The sequence below is a fragment of the Pygocentrus nattereri genome, chromosome 28 (assembly GCF_015220715.1).
Source record: "Pygocentrus nattereri isolate fPygNat1 chromosome 28, fPygNat1.pri, whole genome shotgun sequence".
Taxonomy (NCBI): Eukaryota; Metazoa; Chordata; class Actinopteri; order Characiformes; family Serrasalmidae; genus Pygocentrus; species Pygocentrus nattereri.
The window spans coordinates 5,351,438-5,371,229 of record NC_051238.1 but is presented as its reverse complement, the minus strand read 5'-3'; the positions used below and the strand labels follow the sequence as shown (position 1 = coordinate 5,371,229).

Sequence of the window (19,792 nt, the reverse complement as noted above, 5' to 3'; positions counted from 1 at the left end):
GGGGTATCCGAGCTAGAACTTTCTACTGAAATGTATCTGATTTGCTATTTATTCCACTGACTAGTAACAGTGCGGAACAACCAACAGATACTTCACCACAAAATATCTATAAAATGAGGTTTTATATACAACAATCAAGCATAACATTACTTTGTTAGCCCCCCTTTTACCCTGTTCTTCAGTGGTCAGGACCCCCATGGACCCTCACAGAGGAGGTACTATTTGGGTGGTGGACCGTTCGCAGCACTGCAGTAACACTGAGGTGGTGTGTTAGTGTGTGTTGCGCTGGTCTGAGTGGATCAGACACAGCAGAGCTGCTGGAGTTTTTAAACACCTCAGTGTCACTGCTGGACTGAGAATAGTCCACCAACCAAACACATCCAGCCAGCGTCCTGTGACCACTGATGAAGGACTAGAGGATGACCAACACAGACTGTGCAGCAGCAGATGAGCTGTCGTCTCTGACTTTACATCTACAGGGTGGAGGGACAAGGTAGGAGTGTCTAATAGAGTGGACAGTGAGTGGACACAGTGTTTAAAAACTCCAGCAGCACTGATGTGTCTGATCCACTCGCACCAGCACAACGCACACTATCACACCACCGACCATGTCAGTGTTACTGCAGTGCTGAGAATGATCCACCACCCAAATAGTATCTGTTCTGTGGGGGTCCATGGGGTCCTGACCACTGAAGAACAGGGTAACAGAGTATCAGAGAAACAGATGGACTACAGTCTGTAACTGTAGAACTACAGAGTGCAGCTATACAGTAAGCGGAGCTGATCAAGTGGACAAGGAGAAAACAGGGGGGTGCTCACAATGTTATGCCTGATTGGTGTATATAAACACACACACACACCTATATACGCATATATATGAGAGAGAGAGACAGAGAGAATGAATTGAACTAGTCCCTGTGCCATAAGGATGTCCAGACAGCAGCACTGTCATTGAGTCCCTGCGAGACCCTCTGCTCTGTTCTCGAGTAAACACTGAACTAAACTGCAGCGTTTCATCATCTCCCTGAAAACCCACAGCAGGACGTGCAGCCTCAGAGAGGACAGCAGGCTGAAAACAGTCCAGTTTAGGCAGAACTGGGAAAAGGAGAAAGTGAAGCAAAGTAAAGAAATTAAAGGAAAGAAGAATGAACGTCAGCAGGGGAAGGAGATTATAAACGTTTTATTTCACATCAAAACTTGTAACAGCAAGGAATCAAGGGCTGAGGTTAATTCATCTCGTTTATATTCAATAATGCAAAAAGGATTCCATGAATACAATAAAACAATGTATTTGAATTAAAAGTGCTGGTACAGATCATCTGGGACTGTGTTTTACTTTGTAAGCTCAAATAAAGGCACAAATGCACACACTACAACAACAATCATAAAGCAAGATCATAAAATAACAACAGACTTTCAGTACAATGAACGTTGATCCTTGAAAATATTAGTGACCAGACAAATCCCTTATAAAGTTCAGTAAACCATACATAAGCAATAACTCAGCATATTTTTCTTTATTTGTTTACTCTTTTCTCCACTTTTCCCACCTTAAACATTTTGCTGGACACATTTTGCTTCTTTAGGTTAGTGCTGGACGTGCAAAGCTAGTGTTAGTAACAGACACTTGAAGTCAGTAGTCACTCAAATCTTTTCTGCAAACACATCTCCAAAAACGTCTCTCAACAAGATGAACCGCATCCAGTTCTTCAAGTGGTTTAAGTCACTTAAGGCGACCTATAAAAATGGACAAACCTTTGCTGGGCACAGCAGGCAGAGATTTTAGACCACAGGGAGTTACAGCAAATTCAAATCCATGGTGAACGTTTATTAATATTTCTAAGCTCACAATTCATACTGTGTCCTAAAACATGCACTAAATAATCTGATAACTGCAGAAAATCAGATTTTGTCAGTAATCCGATCAATGCATTTATGTGCACTTGAGAAATCGGATAATGGAGAAACGTCTGGTCAGACAGTAATCAGATTTCTGTTTTACAACCAGCCAATAAACTTACAAAAGAAGTAAAATTTAAACGTAAAACTTTTTTTTTTAAAACATCAGCACTTTGCCTGAAAATATGAATATATATCATCTAGAAGATGAGATGAGAACTATTGAGATGAGAACTATTTAAATTCCTCATTTTGTCAACAACGTACTCGGTTTCTGTGGAATCGGATCCAGCTACTGGCTTATTTCCAGTACCGCCGTCTGTTTTCGCACATGCGCAGACAGAGGAATCCGAAAGAAATCAGAGTAAAAGTTCACATGCGCTGAGAAATCTGATAACTGAGCTAAAATCCAGCCTCTTTCTCAGATTTCTTAATCAGATTTTAAGATCGGAGTATGGTGTTTACATGGCCATTTGAATAATCGGATAACTGCAGAAATACGATTATGATCGGATTGTTAAGTGCATGTAAAAGCAGTCACTGGCAGGTATGCACGGCGTTATTCATGGCCTGGATGTGGTTTGACTGCTTGATTTCAGAAGATATTCTGGATGAGCAGGTGCCTTGGATGAGTAGAGTAATTACCCGTTTTATCATGTGGAGTGAAACTTTTAAAACTGGCCCATACATGGAAAACTGGCCTGAAACGTAGTAGTGTGGTTTATTTGCCATTAGAATGCCATGTGTGCTCTGGCATCTTCAAGTATAAAACGTTAAACCAAGCAACACTTCACCCAAAAATGTGAACGCTAGTAATGACGACTGAAAGCTAGAGAGGACCGGTAAATGAACCAAACCAACTGGTCCCCACTACTAGCCATGTTAGCATTCTTGGCTGAAGTACTGCCATAATGGCAGGTTTAAGAAAACATTTAGTTTCTATAAAAACGGGACCAAAATGAAAGACAGCTCACAACAGGGGCATATTTGATCAGCCAATCATTGCTTAGCATATATGGATTTCCTCTTATCGTCACTGTCCAATTAAAAACATGCATCTCTATTTTTGTTTGCGATTTTTACTTTTCTGCATCATTTGATCTCAGCAGCCGTCCTTTACATTGTGTGAAAATTTCATGTTGATTGGACAAATAGAAATGCTCCAAAATTGCTTGGAATAAAATCTCCTTCTACTGACTTACATTAAAAGTACAGAACATTTTTTCCCATTCCTGTAAAGTAACTATTTTCAAGATACTTGTTTTTCATTGGACAGTGACGATATAATACATGTCGTTAAACCTGATTTTTGGTCTCTCTCTGCTTGATATGGCTGATTTTTTTTGTGTTGCTTGTTTAATCAGAAGCCAGGACATCCCGTAGTTTCTGAGTGATGGCCTGAGCGTGGTCTGGAGGGCAGGGCAGCAGTGGCAGCCGCGGCGGACCCATGGACAGCCCCGAAAGTTCGCTCATCAATTGTTTATTCACGTGCAAGCCAAAGCCTGGAGCAGACAAGAGCAGACAGAGAAAGAATTAGTGCTTCATGATATAAAGAAAATAGTATACTGCTATAAAACTGCTACATACTGAAATATGCTGTGGAATATATCTATATTGGTGGTGATGTGAGATGGTTGTGACATGGATAACCCTTTAAAGTCAAAGCAAAAAGCACACATTTCAGTCATTTGTCAAGAGATACACAATGATACAGGTATCGGTATTGCTTACTAAAACAATGGCAGCATTTCAAACTGATATTTTACTACGTATGTATTCCAACCTAAAAGAGCGGAATGATCCTGAATGAAATATTGAAATATCTTTTATTCTTTTGTCTATTTTCATAAATGTTATATTTCTTTGTGACCACAATGAAGGTAGATGTAGCAACTCGGTGCCATAATGCTGCTGTGCCATTTATTTTCATATGTAAAGAAGGTGATCTAACAAAGTTAGAAATTCATCGATTTTCACTGATGCAGCTGAACAAGCTAATCTCCCACTTCAAATAGCACAACTAGAAAAACAGCATGGCTTCAACTGTAACTCTGACTCAGCTCATATACACATTCAGATTTTTTCTGTTTGGTCCAAGAAAGCTCAAAATCAATGAGCAATTTTGGGCAGAGTTTATGGATATGTAATACTTGTTGCACATTCGTAAAATACAAACACAATTTGGAAAATATGACATTGTAAATGTAATTTGTTTCCTACAAACACAGAACTCATAACAGATATTATGCTTTTTATAACATTGTAGAGAACACCACCAGCCTTCATGTGTTATGTGCAATGGCAATAACAGCTTACTAGAACCTTGTTCCAAGTACTGGGACGCGGTGCAAAATGTAAATAAAAACGGAATGCAATGATGTGCAACACATTTAAACCCTGTATTTTATCAAAAAATAGTACAAAAGCATGTAGGCAAATAGTCAGACAATTCAAGAATAACGTTTCACACCATAAAATAGCAAAGAACTTGGGGATTTCATAATGTCATTAAACGATTCTGAGAATCCAGAGAAATCTCTGCATCCAATGGATAAGACTGAAAACCAATACCGGCTGGCCGTGATCTTCAGGTCCTCAGGCAGCACTGCATTTAAAACAGACACAATTCTGTAGTGGAAATGTCTGCACGGGCTCAGAAACACTTCTGAAAACCGTTGTCTGTGAAAACAGTTCGTCAATGTTTCCACAAATGCAAGTTAAAACTATCATGCAAAGGAAGACTCATAGGATCCAGAAATGCTGCCACCTTCTCTGGGCCTGAGCTCATTTAAGATGGACTGAGGTGAAGTTGAAAAGTGTCCTGTGGTCCAACAAATCAAAATTTGCAATTTCTTTTTGGAAACCATTCACGCCTCTTCCTCCCAGCTAAAATAGAGAGGGAGCACCCGGCTTGTTATCAGCGCACAGTTCAAATGCATCCATGATGGTATGGAGGAGCTTTAGTGCACATGGCATGGGTGACTTGCACATCTGCACCATTAAGACTGATTGATATATATTGATATACCTGTATATATCAATATACTCATTGATCTATACAGGTTTTGGAGCAACACATGCTGCCATTCAGACAATGTCTTTTTCAGAGAAGACCTTGCTTATTTCAGCAAATCAATAACAAACCACATTTTGCTCTTATTACAACAGCACTGTTCTGTAGTAAAAGAGTCTAGGTGCTAAACTGGCCTGTCTGCAGTCCAGGCTTTTGACCCACTGAAAACATCTACCGCATTATGAAACTAACTACTTTTTTGAAACCTGTTGCAGGCATCAAATTCAAATTGAGCATATATTTTTCACAGAACTATATTATTACTCTGTTTCAACACTTGCTATGTTGTCTTTGTACTACTTTCTATTAAATATAGGATTTCAATGATGAACAATCGGTTTGCCATCTCAGCTTAGTCACCCTTATTTACTGAGTTATTATGAAATTATTAACTGTAAAGCATTCAGTTCAATAATTACAATGAATTATTCAACAGGCCTTTGAAACTAATCTGTTACATAGATAGAAGAGCATGGAACTGACTCAAATGTGGACCTTTCTAAAGGGTTTAATATTGTAAAAGAGTGATGAACTCACCTAGACTGATTGCAAATGTGATGACCTCCTGCATCCTAAACTGAGAAGGAGAAAAACAAACACAGCTGATCCAGCAAATGGAAACTCTAAACTTTTAATACAACTGTGATGACATGCAGCACATTTATACAAGCTTATTAAGAGAGAAATCAGAAATTGAAAAGATACATTTGTAAAATTAGTCAAACTAAGGAAGGAGCAGCTTTAAAAAGGCAAGTCTAATACAGGTGCATCAAACCCAACCAGTAAAGGGGCCACATTAAACAAACAAACAAACAAACAAACAAACAAACAAACAAACAAACAAACAATCTCACCACGTCTGTGGGCCAGAGAAAAAAAAAGTTTTGTTTCATTTTCAATTATTGTTGTTCTGTAACCTGTACTGGCCATTGTTAATTCAAAATACGCAAAAACTTCAACAGTAAAACAAAGGCACGTATAGTAAACTTGAAATATTACATGCATACTTAAAATATTCTTTATTTAAATCTCCCCAGGAGCTCAGTCTTTTAAACCTACCTACATTATATTTCCAAAAGTATACAGACACCCATCCAAATCACTGAATTCAGGTGTTCCAATCACTTCCATGGCCACAGGTGTATAAAGCCGAGCCCCTAGGCCTGCAGACTGCTTCTACAGACATTAGTGAAAGAATGGGTCGCTCTCAGGAGCTCAGAGAATTCCAGCGTGGTACCGTGATCGGACGCCACCTGTGCAGCATTTCCAGTCGTGAAATTTCCTCACTACTAAATATTCCACAGTCAACTGTCAGTGGGATTATAACAAAGTGGAAGCGATTGGGAACGACAGCAACACAGCCACGTGGTCGGCCACGTAAAATGACAGAGCAGGGTCAGCGGATGCTGAGGGGCATAGAGCGCAGAGGTCACCAACTTTCTGCAGAGTCAATCACTACAGACCTCCAAACTTCATGTGGCCTTCAGATCAGCTCAATAATAGCGTGGAGAGCTTCATGGAATGGGTTTCCATGGCCGAGCAGCTGCATCCAAGCCTTACATCACCAAGCGCAATGCAAAGCGTGGAATGCAGTGGTGTAAAGCGCCGCCACTGGACTCTAGAGCAGTGGAGACGTGTTCTCTGGAGTGACCAATCACGCTTCTCCATCTGGCAATCCGATCGAGGAGTCTGGGTTTGGCCAGGAGACCGGTACTGGTCTCACTGCATTGTGCCAAGTGTAAAGTTTGGTGGAGGGGGTATCATGGTGTGGGGTTGTTTTTCAGGAGTTGGGCTCGGCCCTTTAGTTCCAGTGAAAGGAGCTCTTAACGCTTCAGCAGACCAAGAGATTTTGGACAATTTCATGCTCCCAACTTTGTGGGAACAGTTTGGGGATGGCCCCTTCCTGTTCCAACATGACTGAGCACCAGTGCACAAAGCAGGTCCATAAAGACATGGATGAGCCAGTTTGGTGTGGAAGAACTTGACTGGCCTGCACAGAGTCCTGACCTCAACCCGATAGAACACCTTTGGGATGAATTAGAGTGGAGACTGTGAGCCAGGCCTTCTCGTCCAACATCAGTGTCTGACCTCACAAATGCGCTTCTGGAAGAACCAAAAATTCTCATGAACACTCCTAAACCTTGTGGAAAGCCTTCCTAGAAGAGTTGAAGCTGTTGTAGCTGCAAAGGGTGGGCCGACATCATATGAAACCCTATGGATTAAGAATAGGAGGTCACAAGTTCATATGCGTGTGAGGCCAGACGAGCGAATACTTTTGGAAATATAGTGTATCTGTTCTGATTGGTTGCCCTCTATTGTGCCTCAGTTAAAAGTAGCCTGGACTGAAACACTGCTTATAACATCAGTGTGAATGGGCGGAGCTAAACTGCTGTGAGCTGAAAAGGAGTTAGTGTGTTTGGTATTATGTAGAACTGTGTAGAATCGTTGTGCCATAAACTGTGACTTGTTGCAGTAAGAGATGGAGCATATTACGTTACAGTGCATGCTGGGGACTGAAGTGTAGCGCACTGTGAAACAGGATAATATCAATAGAACATTTAAACACTTTTGTAGGCCAGATTGGATTATGCGGCGGTCCTGATCTGGCCTGTGGGTCCTGTGTTTGACAGATGGGGTCTAATTAAACAATTGATAGAAGTGAGACACACCTGAAGCTTCCTGGCTAGATCAATATCTCCTCTCTCAAACGCACCCAGCATACTGTTCATAGTGCTGCCCACATAGTTGTATGTACTGGTGAGGAAACAGAGAAAGACTAAAAAAAATTAAAAAAAACATTGAGAGTAGATGAAAAAATTGAGACACATAAACACTAAAGCCTAATACTGATAATGACTGTGATGATGCAGGAAAAAGAGAAGATTTATATATTTTATTTCAAATGTTCCAAAAGACGATAAAAAGAACAAACAGACCTTCCGACGGCCCCATTGACTCCCAACACCACTGCCCCCAACAGTTGCTAAATGGTGGGAAAAAATAAAGAAAAGAATCAAATAGATTAAGAGACCCTTATTAGGCCCACAACGAGGAAATCCCGCCTCCGCATTTAACCCATCCCTGAAGTGAAACACCACATACACTCTAGTGAGCACACACACACTAGGGGGCAGTGAGCACACTTGGTGGGCAGCCCTATCCACGGTGCCCGGAGAGCCGTTGGGGGTTAGGTGTCTTGCTCAAGGACACCACAGTCATGTGCTGTCGGCTCTGGGGATCGAACTGGCGACCTTCCGGTCACGAGGCTGGTTCCCTAACCTCCAGCCCACGACTGTCCCACACTTAATAGTACGGGTATCCAAAGACAAAAATATTTGAACATATTTTAAATAAACAGCTGCATCATTTTGACCCAAATTACTGTTATGTCATGTATGAATGCCTGAAAGGGGAATGACACCAATTTTTCAACATTTCTGTGCAGTTCAATTGCTGAGATGTTAAAGATTCAAACAAAGTCATTCACACTGTTCTGATGTGAAATGTTTCACTGTACAGAAACATCCCAACTAAGATGTCTTTACAGTGGTGGTGATAGGAACCAAGGGTCGCCCTGACTACAGCACAAACAGACATTCTATTTACTATGCAAACCACCAGTGAACCTACAGGAGTCTTCTGAAATTTATGTCATGCTGACGATGGTTAAATAGTGCTTAATGCAGAAAAAATGTCATGGCATACAAGAATTTTGGCACCCTCTACATGCCTAAACATATTTTGGGGGGATTGTCTCAAAACAGCATCGGGCTGCTTATTAACCATTTATTTAGTAGATTTATTTGAATGAGCTTTAGGAGGTATTAAACCCCTCAGTTGTCTGGTTCCCATCACCAACATTGTGGACTATTTCTTAGTCAGTTTCTAGAAAGGAGCTTTTCACAAGAAACCGCCGTGAATGACTTTTACATCTCAATTATTATTCAAATATTACTCTGAAATGTAAACAATTGGTGAAATTCCCCTTCAACTGAAAACTCCCCAGATTATTCACTTAGGTGATCTGGTTCAGAAGCTGCACTTTGATACAGGAAGAGAGAGAAAAAAGACAAATGAAAGGAGAATCGGTGCGTACCTCGTCCACTCCGTACAGCACAGACCAGCCACGTACACGGCAGTAACTGATGCACTGGCCCAGATCCCTCAGATCTGCTGCACTGAACTTTAACCCTCTGAACGAGGGGATCTGATTCTCAATCCCATCCAGAATCTCGCTCGCATCCACTGAGAGGAGAAAGGGCAGGGGAGAAGAGAAGAAGAGAGGTGAGAGAGGAGAAGAGAAACGTCATTCACACACGATAAACGCAAGTTCACGTCAGCTTTATCCATATAGATGTGCAGAAACACACACACACACACACACACACACACACACACATATATGTATATAAACACACCAAGGTTTTTATGCACTATGAACCTCATTCTCCAATATCTTCTTACATGCTGTGACGTGAGCCTACCCCTGGGCGCGATGCTGGCTGAAAGAGCCCGCCGGAAGGGCCCGAACACAAAGCAGCACCGAAGCCTGGCGAGGGTGGCAGGTTGATGGAGCACAAAGCCCAGGCTCCACCAAGGGACATGAGTGACGGTGGGAGGAGGAGGACGACAGTGCCTGAGAGGGACAAGATCTCGCTACTCCGCCTCCTCGTCACCACCCCCAGCTCGCAGTTCGGCTGCCCGGGTTGAACATGTGGTGTAGTGAAGTGGCCTCACTTCTGACCAGGGGGCAGGACCCGAGAGGCCCTCATTGCCCTCGTGCCTCTTGTGGCTGGCACTGTCGTCTTCCTCCTCCTGCCATCACTCGCGTCCCTTGGCAAAGCTCGGGCTTTGCGCCCTGTCCCCTACCCACTCACGGCTCTCTTCCTGCCGTCCTCGCCAGCGATTTTCGACAATTGGTATTGCAGGCTCTCGCAGCCGCCATCAATGCCCAGGGGGCGGGCACACGTCACAACATGGTCTCGTCAAGTGAAATGATCTATATGGTCGATATAACTAACACTTCCCATTTTGAGATGGTTGTGCACTTATCATAAAATTATTTAGCTTATTTTAGATTATTATACTGGCAGATAATTTTGCTTGTTTTAAACTCATTTCTTAAAACAAGTACAATCATCTGCCAATATAGTGAGACAATTTTCTTAAAATTGCACAGCCATCTAAACAGGAAAATATCTGATCTGCCTAGATTTATGATCAATTTACTTGATAACATACCATTTGTTGCAGTGTGAATGTCAGAGTCTTTGTGAAAACTGTGAAAGGGGGTTTTAACAAGAAATTTCTTCATAATAACATTTGGTGAATGAGGCCCTGTTTTTTTAAACTTTAAAGTGACAGAAATCTTTTTAAAACCTCCAAATGCAGCCGCTCAGCAAAAACATGTCTGGTGAAGTTTATAGTTTAGCACTGGAGCTTAAATTAATAGAAGCTTAAACTCCACATATTAGCATCGAGTGCGTTTACATGCACTCAACAATCTGATCATAATGGGATTTTTGCAGTTATCTGATTATTCAAATGGTCATGTAAACACTACACTCCAATCTAGAAATTCGATTAACAAAAATCCGGTAAAGAGGCTGGATTTTAGCTCAGTTTAAATCAGGTTTCTCAGTGCGTGTAAACTGTTACTCTCATATCTTTCAGGTCTCTCAGTCTGCGCATGTGCGAAGGTCGCCGGTTTGAACCCCTAAGCCGACATTACATGACTTTGAGCAAGGCACCTGACCCCCAGCTGCAGATAGGGCTACCCACCCGCTCTAGGCAAGTGTGTGTGTTCACTAGTGTGTATGTGGTGTCTCACTGCACGGATGGGTTAGAGGTGAAAATTTCCCTGTTGTGGGACTAATAAGGGTCTGAATTTAATCTTAAAGCAGAAATCTGATTACTGTCTGACTCATGGAGACCTGGAGTTTTCCATTGTCTGATTACTCAAATGCATGTAAATATGTTGATCGGATTACTGACAAAATATGATTTTCTGCCGTTATCGGATTATTAAGTCCATTAACGCACTCAGTACGATAAATGCATGTCTAAATTATAAACACTTGCTTCAAAATGTGCTGAATTGTTAAGTAATCTTTAACAGACAAGTGGTTTCTGACACTAGATGAGTGTTCTCTATAAACATGAACAAAAATATGGACCAAAAGGCTTCAAAAAAGGTTGTTTTCACATTAGACCCATGGTAGGGTTGTGTATTTTGATGGTGAGTGGTCAGTGTGTTGCACGTACGGTTCACTCCAGTTATGGAGGGTATGTGGTAATAGTAGAGTGGAAGCTTTGGTGCTGCAGATGCCACTTCCTGCAGAAACCTCCTCAACGCCTCTGAGAAAATGCCACAAGACAGAGATGTGAAACAGATTTAATCATTTTACAATCATTAATACCCTTGAAGGGCCCATAAAAAAGGCCCTTGCTTTTTTACAATAATGTTAACACTAGGTGCTTGTGTGTCAAATAGTGGGAAGGGCCAGATAAATATTTACAGTATGTATATAGTATGCAAATTAAGCTTTATTTACTAAGTGAGAGAATGAGAGGGGAAGGTGAAGACCCCAAACCTGCATTAATGGGTTTGAAGAAAAAAGGGGAGATGACAGCGATGGCGTCAGCTCCTACCGAAGCAGCATGACGAGCCTGCAGGAAACACAGCAAACTTTATTCCTCATTTTCAAGCGTCAGTCACAGGAACGCGATTCTGCATGTGCACAAAGACACTGACGTCTCCAGAGAGACAAGCGGCACAGAGACAGTGGAGCATGGTTAACTTTGTAGACCAGAAACTTTAAACAGTAAAGTTTATTACCTGCAGCGTGTGTAGTTTTACAGTCTGACGGTAATAATTGTGGAGTGATTTTAATCCAGTATGAATCTGCAGTGTGTAGTTTTACAGTCTGACGGTAATAATTGTGGAGTGATTTTAATCCAGTATGAATCTGCAGTGTGTAGTTTTACAGTCTGACTGTAATAATTGTGGAGTGATTTTAATCCAGTATGAATCTGCAGTGTGTGTAGTTTTACAGTCTGACGGTAATAATTGTGGAGTGATTTTAATCCAGTATGAATCTGCAGCGTGTGTAGTTTTACAGTCTGCCTGTAATAATTGTGGAGTGATTTTAATCCAGTATGAATCTGCAGTGTGTGTAGTTTTACAGTCTGACGGTAATAATTGTGGAGTGATTTTACTCCAGTATGAATCTGCAGTGTGTGTAGTTTTACAGTCTGACAGTAATAATTGTGAAGTGATTTTAATCCAGTATGAATCTGCAGTGTGTGTAGTTTTACAGTCTGACAGTAATAATTGTGGAGTGATTTTAATCCAGTATGAATCTGCAGCGTGTGTAGTTTTACAGTCTGACAGTAATAATTGTGGAGTGATTTTAATCCAGTATGAATCTGCAGCGTGTGTAGTTTTACAGTCTGACTGTAATAATTGTGGAGTGATTTTAATCCAGTATGAATCTGCAGCGTGTGTAGTTTTACAGTCTGACTGTAATAATTGTGGAGTGATTTTACTCCAGTATGAATCTGCAGCGTGTGTAGTTTTACAGTCTGACGGTAATAATTGTGGAGTGATTTTAATCCAGTGTGAATCTGCAGCGTGTGTAGTTTTACAGTCTGACGGTAATAATTGTGGAGTGATTTTAATCCAGTATGAATCTGCAGTGTGTGTAGTTTTACAGTCTGACTGTAATAATTGTGGAGTGATTTTAATCCAGTATGAATCTGCAGCGTGTAGTTGTACAGTCTGACGGTAATAATTGTGGAGTGATTTTAATCCAGTATGAATCTGCGGTGTGTGTAGTTTTACAGTCTGACGGTAATAATTGTGGAGTGATTTTAATCCAGTATGAATCTGCAGTGTGTGTAGTTTTACAGTCTGACTGTAATAATTGTGGAGTGATTTTAATCGAGTATGAATCTGCAGTGTGTGTAGTTTTACAGTCTGACGGTAATAATTGTGGAGTGATTTTAATCCAGTATGAATCTGCAGTGTGTGTAGTTTTACAGTCTGACGGTAATAATTGTGGAGTGATTTTAATCCAGTATGAATCTGCAGCGTGTGTAGTTTTACCGTCTGACTGTAATAATTGTGGAGTGATTTTAATCCAGTATGAATCTGCAGCGTGTGTAGTTTTACCGTCTGACTGTAATAATTGTGGAGTGATTTTAATCCAGTATGAATCTGCAGTGTGTGTAGTTTTACAGTCTGACTGTAATAATTGTGGAGTGATTTTAATCCAGTATGAATCTGCAGCGTGTGTAGTTTTACAGTCTGACTGTAATAATTGTGGAGTGATTTTAATCCAGTATGAATCTGCAGTGTGTAGTTTTACAGTCTGACGGTAATAATTGTGGAGTGATTTTAATCCAGTATGAATCTGCAGTGTGTGTAGTTTTACAGTCTGACGGTAATAATTGTGGAGTGATTTTAATCCAGTATGAATCTGCAGTGTGTAGTTTTACAGTCTGACGGTAATAATTGTGGAGTGGTTTTAATCCAGTATGAATCTGCAGTGTGTGTAGTTTTACAGTCTGACGGTAATAATTGTGGAGTGATTTTAATCCAGTATGAATCTGCAGCGTGTAGTTTTACAGTCTGACGGTAATAATTGTGGAGTGATTTTAATCCAGTATGAATCTGCAGCGTGTGTAGTTTTACCGTCTGACTGTAATAATTGTGGAGTGATTTTAATCCAGTATGAATCTGCAGCGTGTGTAGTTTTACCGTCTGACTGTAATAATTGTGGAGTGATTTTAATCCAGTATGAATCTGCAGTGTGTGTAGTTTTACAGTCTGACTGTAATAATTGTGGAGTGATTTTAATCCAGTATGAATCTGCAGCGTGTGTAGTTTTACAGTCTGACTGTAATAATTGTGGAGTGATTTTAATCCAGTATGAATCTGCAGTGTGTAGTTTTACAGTCTGACGGTAATAATTGTGGAGTGATTTTAATCCAGTATGAATCTGCAGTGTGTGTAGTTTTACAGTCTGACGGTAATAATTGTGGAGTGATTTTAATCCAGTATGAATCTGCAGTGTGTAGTTTTACAGTCTGACGGTAATAATTGTGGAGTGGTTTTAATCCAGTATGAATCTGCAGTGTGTGTAGTTTTACAGTCTGACGGTAATAATTGTGGAGTGATTTTAATCCAGTATGAATCTGCAGCGTGTAGTTTTACAGTCTGACGGTAATAATTGTGGAGTGATTTTAATCCAGTATGAATCTGCAGCGTGTGTAGTTTTACAGTCTGACGGTAATAATTGTGGAGTGATTTTAATCCAGTATGAATCTACAGCGTGTGTAGTTTTACAGTCTGACGGTAATAATTGTGGAGTGATTTTAATCCAGTATGAATCTGCAGTGTGTGTATTTTTACAGTCTGACTGTAATAATTGTGGAGTGATTTTAATCCAGTATGAATCTGCAGTGTGTAGTTTTACAGTCTGACGGTAATAATTGTGGAGTGATTTTAATCCAGTATGAATCTTCAGCATGTAGTTTTACAGTCTGACTGTAATAATTGTGGATTGATTTTAATCCCGTATGAATCTGCAGTGTGTGTAGTTTTACAGTCTGACTGTAATAATTGTGGAGTGATTTTAATCCAGTATGAATCTGCAGTGTGTGTAGTTTTACAGTCTGACTGTAATAATTGTGGAGTGATTTTAATCCAGTATGAATCTGCAGTGTGTGTAGTTTTACAGTCTGACTGTAATAATTGTGGAGTGATTTTAATCCAGTATGAATCTGCAGCGTGTGTAGTTTTACAGTCTGACGGTAATAATTGTGGAGTGATTTTAATCCAGTATGAATCTGCAGTGTGTGTAGTTTTACAGTCTGACGGTAATAATTGTGGAGTGATTTTAATCCAGTATGAATCTGCAGTGTGTAGTTTTACAGTCTGACGGTAATAATTGTGGAGTGGTTTTAATCCAGTATGAATCTGCAGTGTGTGTAGTTTTACAGTCTGACGGTAATAATTGTGGAGTGATTTTAATCCAGTATGAATCTGCAGCGTGTAGTTTTACAGTCTGACGGTAATAATTGTGGAGTGATTTTAATCCAGTATGAATCTGCAGCGTGTGTAGTTTTACAGTCTGACGGTAATAATTGTGGAGTGATTTTAATCCAGTATGAATCTACAGCGTGTGTAGTTTTACAGTCTGACGGTAATAATTGTGGAGTGATTTTAATCCAGTATGAATCTGCAGTGTGTGTATTTTTACAGTCTGACTGTAATAATTGTGGAGTGATTTTAATCCAGTATGAATCTGCAGTGTGTAGTTTTACAGTCTGACGGTAATAATTGTGGAGTGATTTTAATCCAGTATGAATCTTCAGCATGTAGTTTTACAGTCTGACTGTAATAATTGTGGATTGATTTTAATCCCGTATGAATCTGCAGTGTGTGTAGTTTTACAGTCTGACTGTAATAATTGTGGAGTGATTTTAATCCAGTATGAATCTGCAGTGTGTGTAGTTTTACAGTCTGACTGTAATAATTGTGGAGTGATTTTAATCCAGTATGAATCTGCAGTGTGTGTAGTTTTACAGTCTGACGGTAATAATTGTGGAGTGATTTTAATCCAGTATGAATCTGCAGCGTGTGTAGTTTTACAGTCTGACTGTAATAATTGTGGAGTGATTTTAATCCCGTATGAATCTGCAGCGTGTGTAGTTTTACAGTCTGATGGTAATAATTGTGGAGTGATTTTAATCCCGTATGAATCTGCAGCGTGTGTAGTTTTACAGTCTGACTGTAATAATTGTGGAGTGATTTTAATCCAGTATGAATCTGCAGTGTGTGTAGTTTTACAGTCTGACTGTAATAATTGTGGAGTGATTTTAATCCAGTATGAATCTGCAGCGTGTGTAGTTTTACAGTCTGATGGTAATAATTGTGAAGTGATTTTAATCCAGTATGAATCTGCAGTGTGTGTAGTTTTACAGTCTGACTGTAATAATTGTGGAGTGATTTTAATCCAGTATGAATCTGCGGTGTGTGTAGTTTTACAGTCTGACGGTAATAATTGTGGAGTGATTTTAATCCAGTATGAATCTGCAGTGTGTGTAGTTTTACAGTCTGACGGTAATAATTGTGGAGTGATTTTAATCCAGTATGAATCTGCAGTGTGTGTAGTTTTACAGTCTGACTGTAATAATTGTGGAGTGATTTTAATCCAGTATGAATCTGCAGTGTGTGTAGTTTTACAGTCTGACGGTAATAATTGTGGAGTGATTTTAATCCAGTATGAATCTGCAGTGTGTGTAGTTTTACAGTCTGATGGTAATAATTGTGGAGTGATTTTAATCCCGTATGAATCTGCAGCGTGTGTAGTTTTACAGTCTGACAGTAATAATTGTGGAGTGATTTTAATCCAGTATGAATCTGCAGTGTGTGTAGTTTTACAGTCTGATGGTAATAATTGTGGAGTGATTTTAATCCCGTATGAATCTGCAGCGTGTGTAGTTTTACAGTCTGACTGTAATAATTGTGGAGTGATTTTAATCCAGTATGAATCTGCAGTGTGTGTAGTTTTACAGTCTGACGGTAATAATTGTGGAGTGATTTTAATCCAGTATGAATCTGCAGTGTGTGTAGTTTTACAGTCTGACTGTAATAATTGTGGAGTGATTTTAATCCAGTATGACAGAAACTACCAAAGTTAAAAACAAATTTGATTTCAACTTGGCTTTAAGATCACGGTACTGCAAACCAATGCCATATTTTTGGCTGTTGTCTATTTTTTAAACTTCAAATAAAATCACTGCTTCCTGCTGTACTTTTCGTCTGTACAGTATGTACCGAAATTTAACACAATGAAAAGTATGAGAAAGATAAAGCACAAAGAGCAGAACGCTCACCAGTTCCTGAGAGTCTTTCACATTCAAGCAGCCAACGTGAACGATAACCTGGTCAAGCCTGACAACAAACACAGAAACATACATTTTTAGCTTAAACCAGACAAACAAACTGCTGACACAGTATCTGTAATTAACAGGTCTTCACTACATATACTGCACTTACTTCCCCTTGCCCTGCCGGCACCACTCCTCTGCCAGCTGCTTCCTTTCCTCCACACTGAAAGAGCAGCCTTCACCTGTGGTCCCATTTACTAGACCAAACAAGTACATTAAACAGATTAGACAAAAAATAACACCCATTCTTTCTCCCTCTGCACATTTGAGACTCTAACTCACCAAACACACTCCGAACTCCCTGTTTCTCCAGCAGGTAGTCGATATACGGCCCGATCACAGGCAGGTTCAGCTCACTAGACACACCAGGAGAACAGAAAATGCATCATGATATGGGTAAGGTGTGAAATACACCCACCAGGACCCCCTAAGTAAACTCTTGAACCCCCTTTTACATTTTGTGGGGTCTCTGAACCTAAACTTAACATGCTTTCTGTTAGGGAAAAATACTAATAAAAACAAGAATTTAGCCCCCTTTACCCATGAAACGGCAAACTTGCATCTTTAGTATTCTTAACTAGGGCTGGGCAATTTGACAATATATACCATTATTGTGATAAGCCACAAGACAACACAATATATATATATATATATATATATATATATGTTTATAAACATATAGTGGATATTCTCATTACTTGTTCAGCACAGATCTACTCCATGTTTCATTATAAAGAGAGCAAAACTGAACTGTTTTACTACATTTAGCTCAACACAGAACGTCAAAAACTGAATAAAAATCACTGTGTTCCAAATTTTTGACACTATTTTTTTAATGTAAGACCACTGGTTGTATTTTCTCAGTTCCAAATGATCAGGTGTCTGAAAAAATAAATATGATGACATATTGTGTATTGTAAAAAATTCTTGAAAGTATTGCAGTACTCTATTCTGGTCACCCAGTTGGTCCTTCACAGCCTAGCAACTGTAACTATGAGTTGGTTACCTCTGAAAACTTTACAACATGATGTAACTTATTTTTAAACCTATAAACCAATCCAGTAGTTATTCATTTCTCAAACCGAAGACAACAAAGATGTGCAAGATCTCAGTAAATGTGCTGACTAGAAAAGGAGCATTTCCAAAAAAAAAAAAAAAAGCATTGTTACAGCAAACATTTTGCTGCCATTAAACTAGCAATGGTGTTACTATGGCAAGTCAGTTAGGAGCCAGCTATTCCAGTGTGGGCTGGCTGCTAACTGACTTGCAATAGCGGCACTTCAATTGCAGCCATCATGGGACCCCCGAATACCAGGGGGGTATTTTGCAGGCCAGATACAGGTTTACATTTCTGGATCTGTCTCATTAATCAAACATTAGTTGATACTGTACGTACATTGTTACTCATATGTACCATGAATACTAAGATATTAATATTTTATTCACTAGCTAAATCTATAAATAAAGAGAAAAAACTTTTTTACCCTTGTGGAGTGAGAGGAGTGAAGGTAGCTGCTATCAGCCCTGTGAGCTGCCCCACATCAAGAGACATCCCTGTTTTATAACACAAACCAGACACTTTATGGCTATACTTGAATCATTTAAGCGCCTATATCATGTGCACAAAGCAGCTCCATAAAGGCACGGCTGGATGAGTTTGGTGTGGAAGAACCTGACTGGCCCTCACATAACTCTGACCTCAACCCAAGAGAACACCTATGGGATGAACTAGAACAGAGATGGTGAGCCAGAACCTCTCGTCGAACATCAGTGACTGACCTTACAAATGCTCTTCTGGATGAATGGGTGAAAATTCCCACAGACACTCTGCAAAATCTTGCAGAAAGCTTCCCAGAAGAGTGGAAGCTGTTATAGCTGCAAAGGGGGAGCAACTCCATATTAATGGCTATGGATTTAGAATGAGAGGTCATAAAAGCTCCTATAGGCGTAATGTGTAGTTAGGTGTCCTAATACTTTTATCTATGTACTGTATAACAGGTGACTATAGTTCTCACTTTTGACTTAAGCTGCCAAGCTTATTGAAAAATTCTGCTTTAAATCACTCCCTGCTTTCCAGCACAGCTGGAACAGGCTACTATACTCAGTATCCTGTCAGTGCATTTGTTTTTGTGCTCTGAAATAAGAGAAACACAACAAAATTACGCGACTGAAGGCCATGAGCACAGCTAAGGTTTTTCCCAAATATTTACAGTTTTCTTTACATTAAATGTGAGATGCTTACCTAGCTATCTTCCAGTCCGGTCCGTCGTGTCCGTCTTCCTTGGGCGAAGAGCTCCAGCGAAAACACAAAAGCACCTACTTATTCGCTGAGTCTGCATCAGGTAGCTGGGAAGCCATACAACAGTCACATGAAGCCTCGAGGAATCTGGGAAATGTAGTTCGTAAACAAACTTGCTCTATGGCGGACGGCCGCCGTCCAATAGGATTCTTGGGTCCGGGTTAGTGGGCGTGTCAGAAGGGTAGACGATATGTATATTGGCCAATATCGCTGTCCGTCAAGAAGAAAGGTTGTTTATAGTTCAATTGACAGAAAGTTTAATATTTTTAAGAAATATTTTCACTTCTGAGATTTCACTTTCAGAGACCTTCTGGCAAAAGGTGAAAATAAAATCAGAACTCCTTAAGAGACTTATGTAAATGGGAGAAATGGACCAACCAGGGCTCAGAACGGTATCGTACGTGATAAAATCTTTTTCTTTTTTTTTAGTTTTAATGCAGTTTTAAAGGCAGAATGTATGAGTGTGTTTTCGACACACCTGCAGCAAAAAGCAAAACAAAACGAGAAAGCTGACGTCAGGTTGCGCCTGTTACCCGGATGTAGCCCTGTGACGTCCACCCCCT

General features: G+C 40.0%; 1 protein-coding gene across 3 annotated transcripts; it reads right to left on the bottom strand.

The window, feature by feature from the left end:
• Positions 1 to 1,162: 1,162 nt before the first annotated feature.
• npl (N-acetylneuraminate pyruvate lyase (dihydrodipicolinate synthase)) lies at positions 1,163 to 19,716 on the bottom strand. Of its 3 annotated transcripts, XM_037535675.1 has the most exons (13): positions 19,173 to 19,573; positions 18,415 to 18,484; positions 17,213 to 17,286; positions 17,040 to 17,127; positions 16,877 to 16,934; positions 11,566 to 11,641; positions 11,237 to 11,329; positions 9,069 to 9,217; positions 7,909 to 7,955; positions 7,642 to 7,726; positions 5,827 to 5,831; positions 5,510 to 5,549; positions 3,268 to 3,401 (listed from the first exon to the last, which is right to left on the bottom strand). In XM_037535675.1, exons 2-12 carry the CDS (start codon positions 18,480 to 18,482, stop codon positions 5,510 to 5,512), a joined length of 783 nt encoding a protein of 260 aa, XP_037391572.1. In that variant the 5' UTR covers positions 18,483 to 18,484; positions 19,173 to 19,573; the 3' UTR covers positions 3,268 to 3,401. The 3 variants fall into 3 exon arrangements, with proteins under 3 accessions (XP_017573267.1, XP_037391572.1, XP_037391573.1); XM_017717778.2 differs by lacking the exon at positions 5,827 to 5,831 and having other exon boundaries at positions 1,163 to 3,401; positions 19,173 to 19,564; XM_037535676.1 differs by lacking the exons at positions 5,827 to 5,831; positions 7,642 to 7,726 and having other exon boundaries at positions 19,173 to 19,716.
• Positions 19,717 to 19,792: the final 76 nt, after the last annotated feature.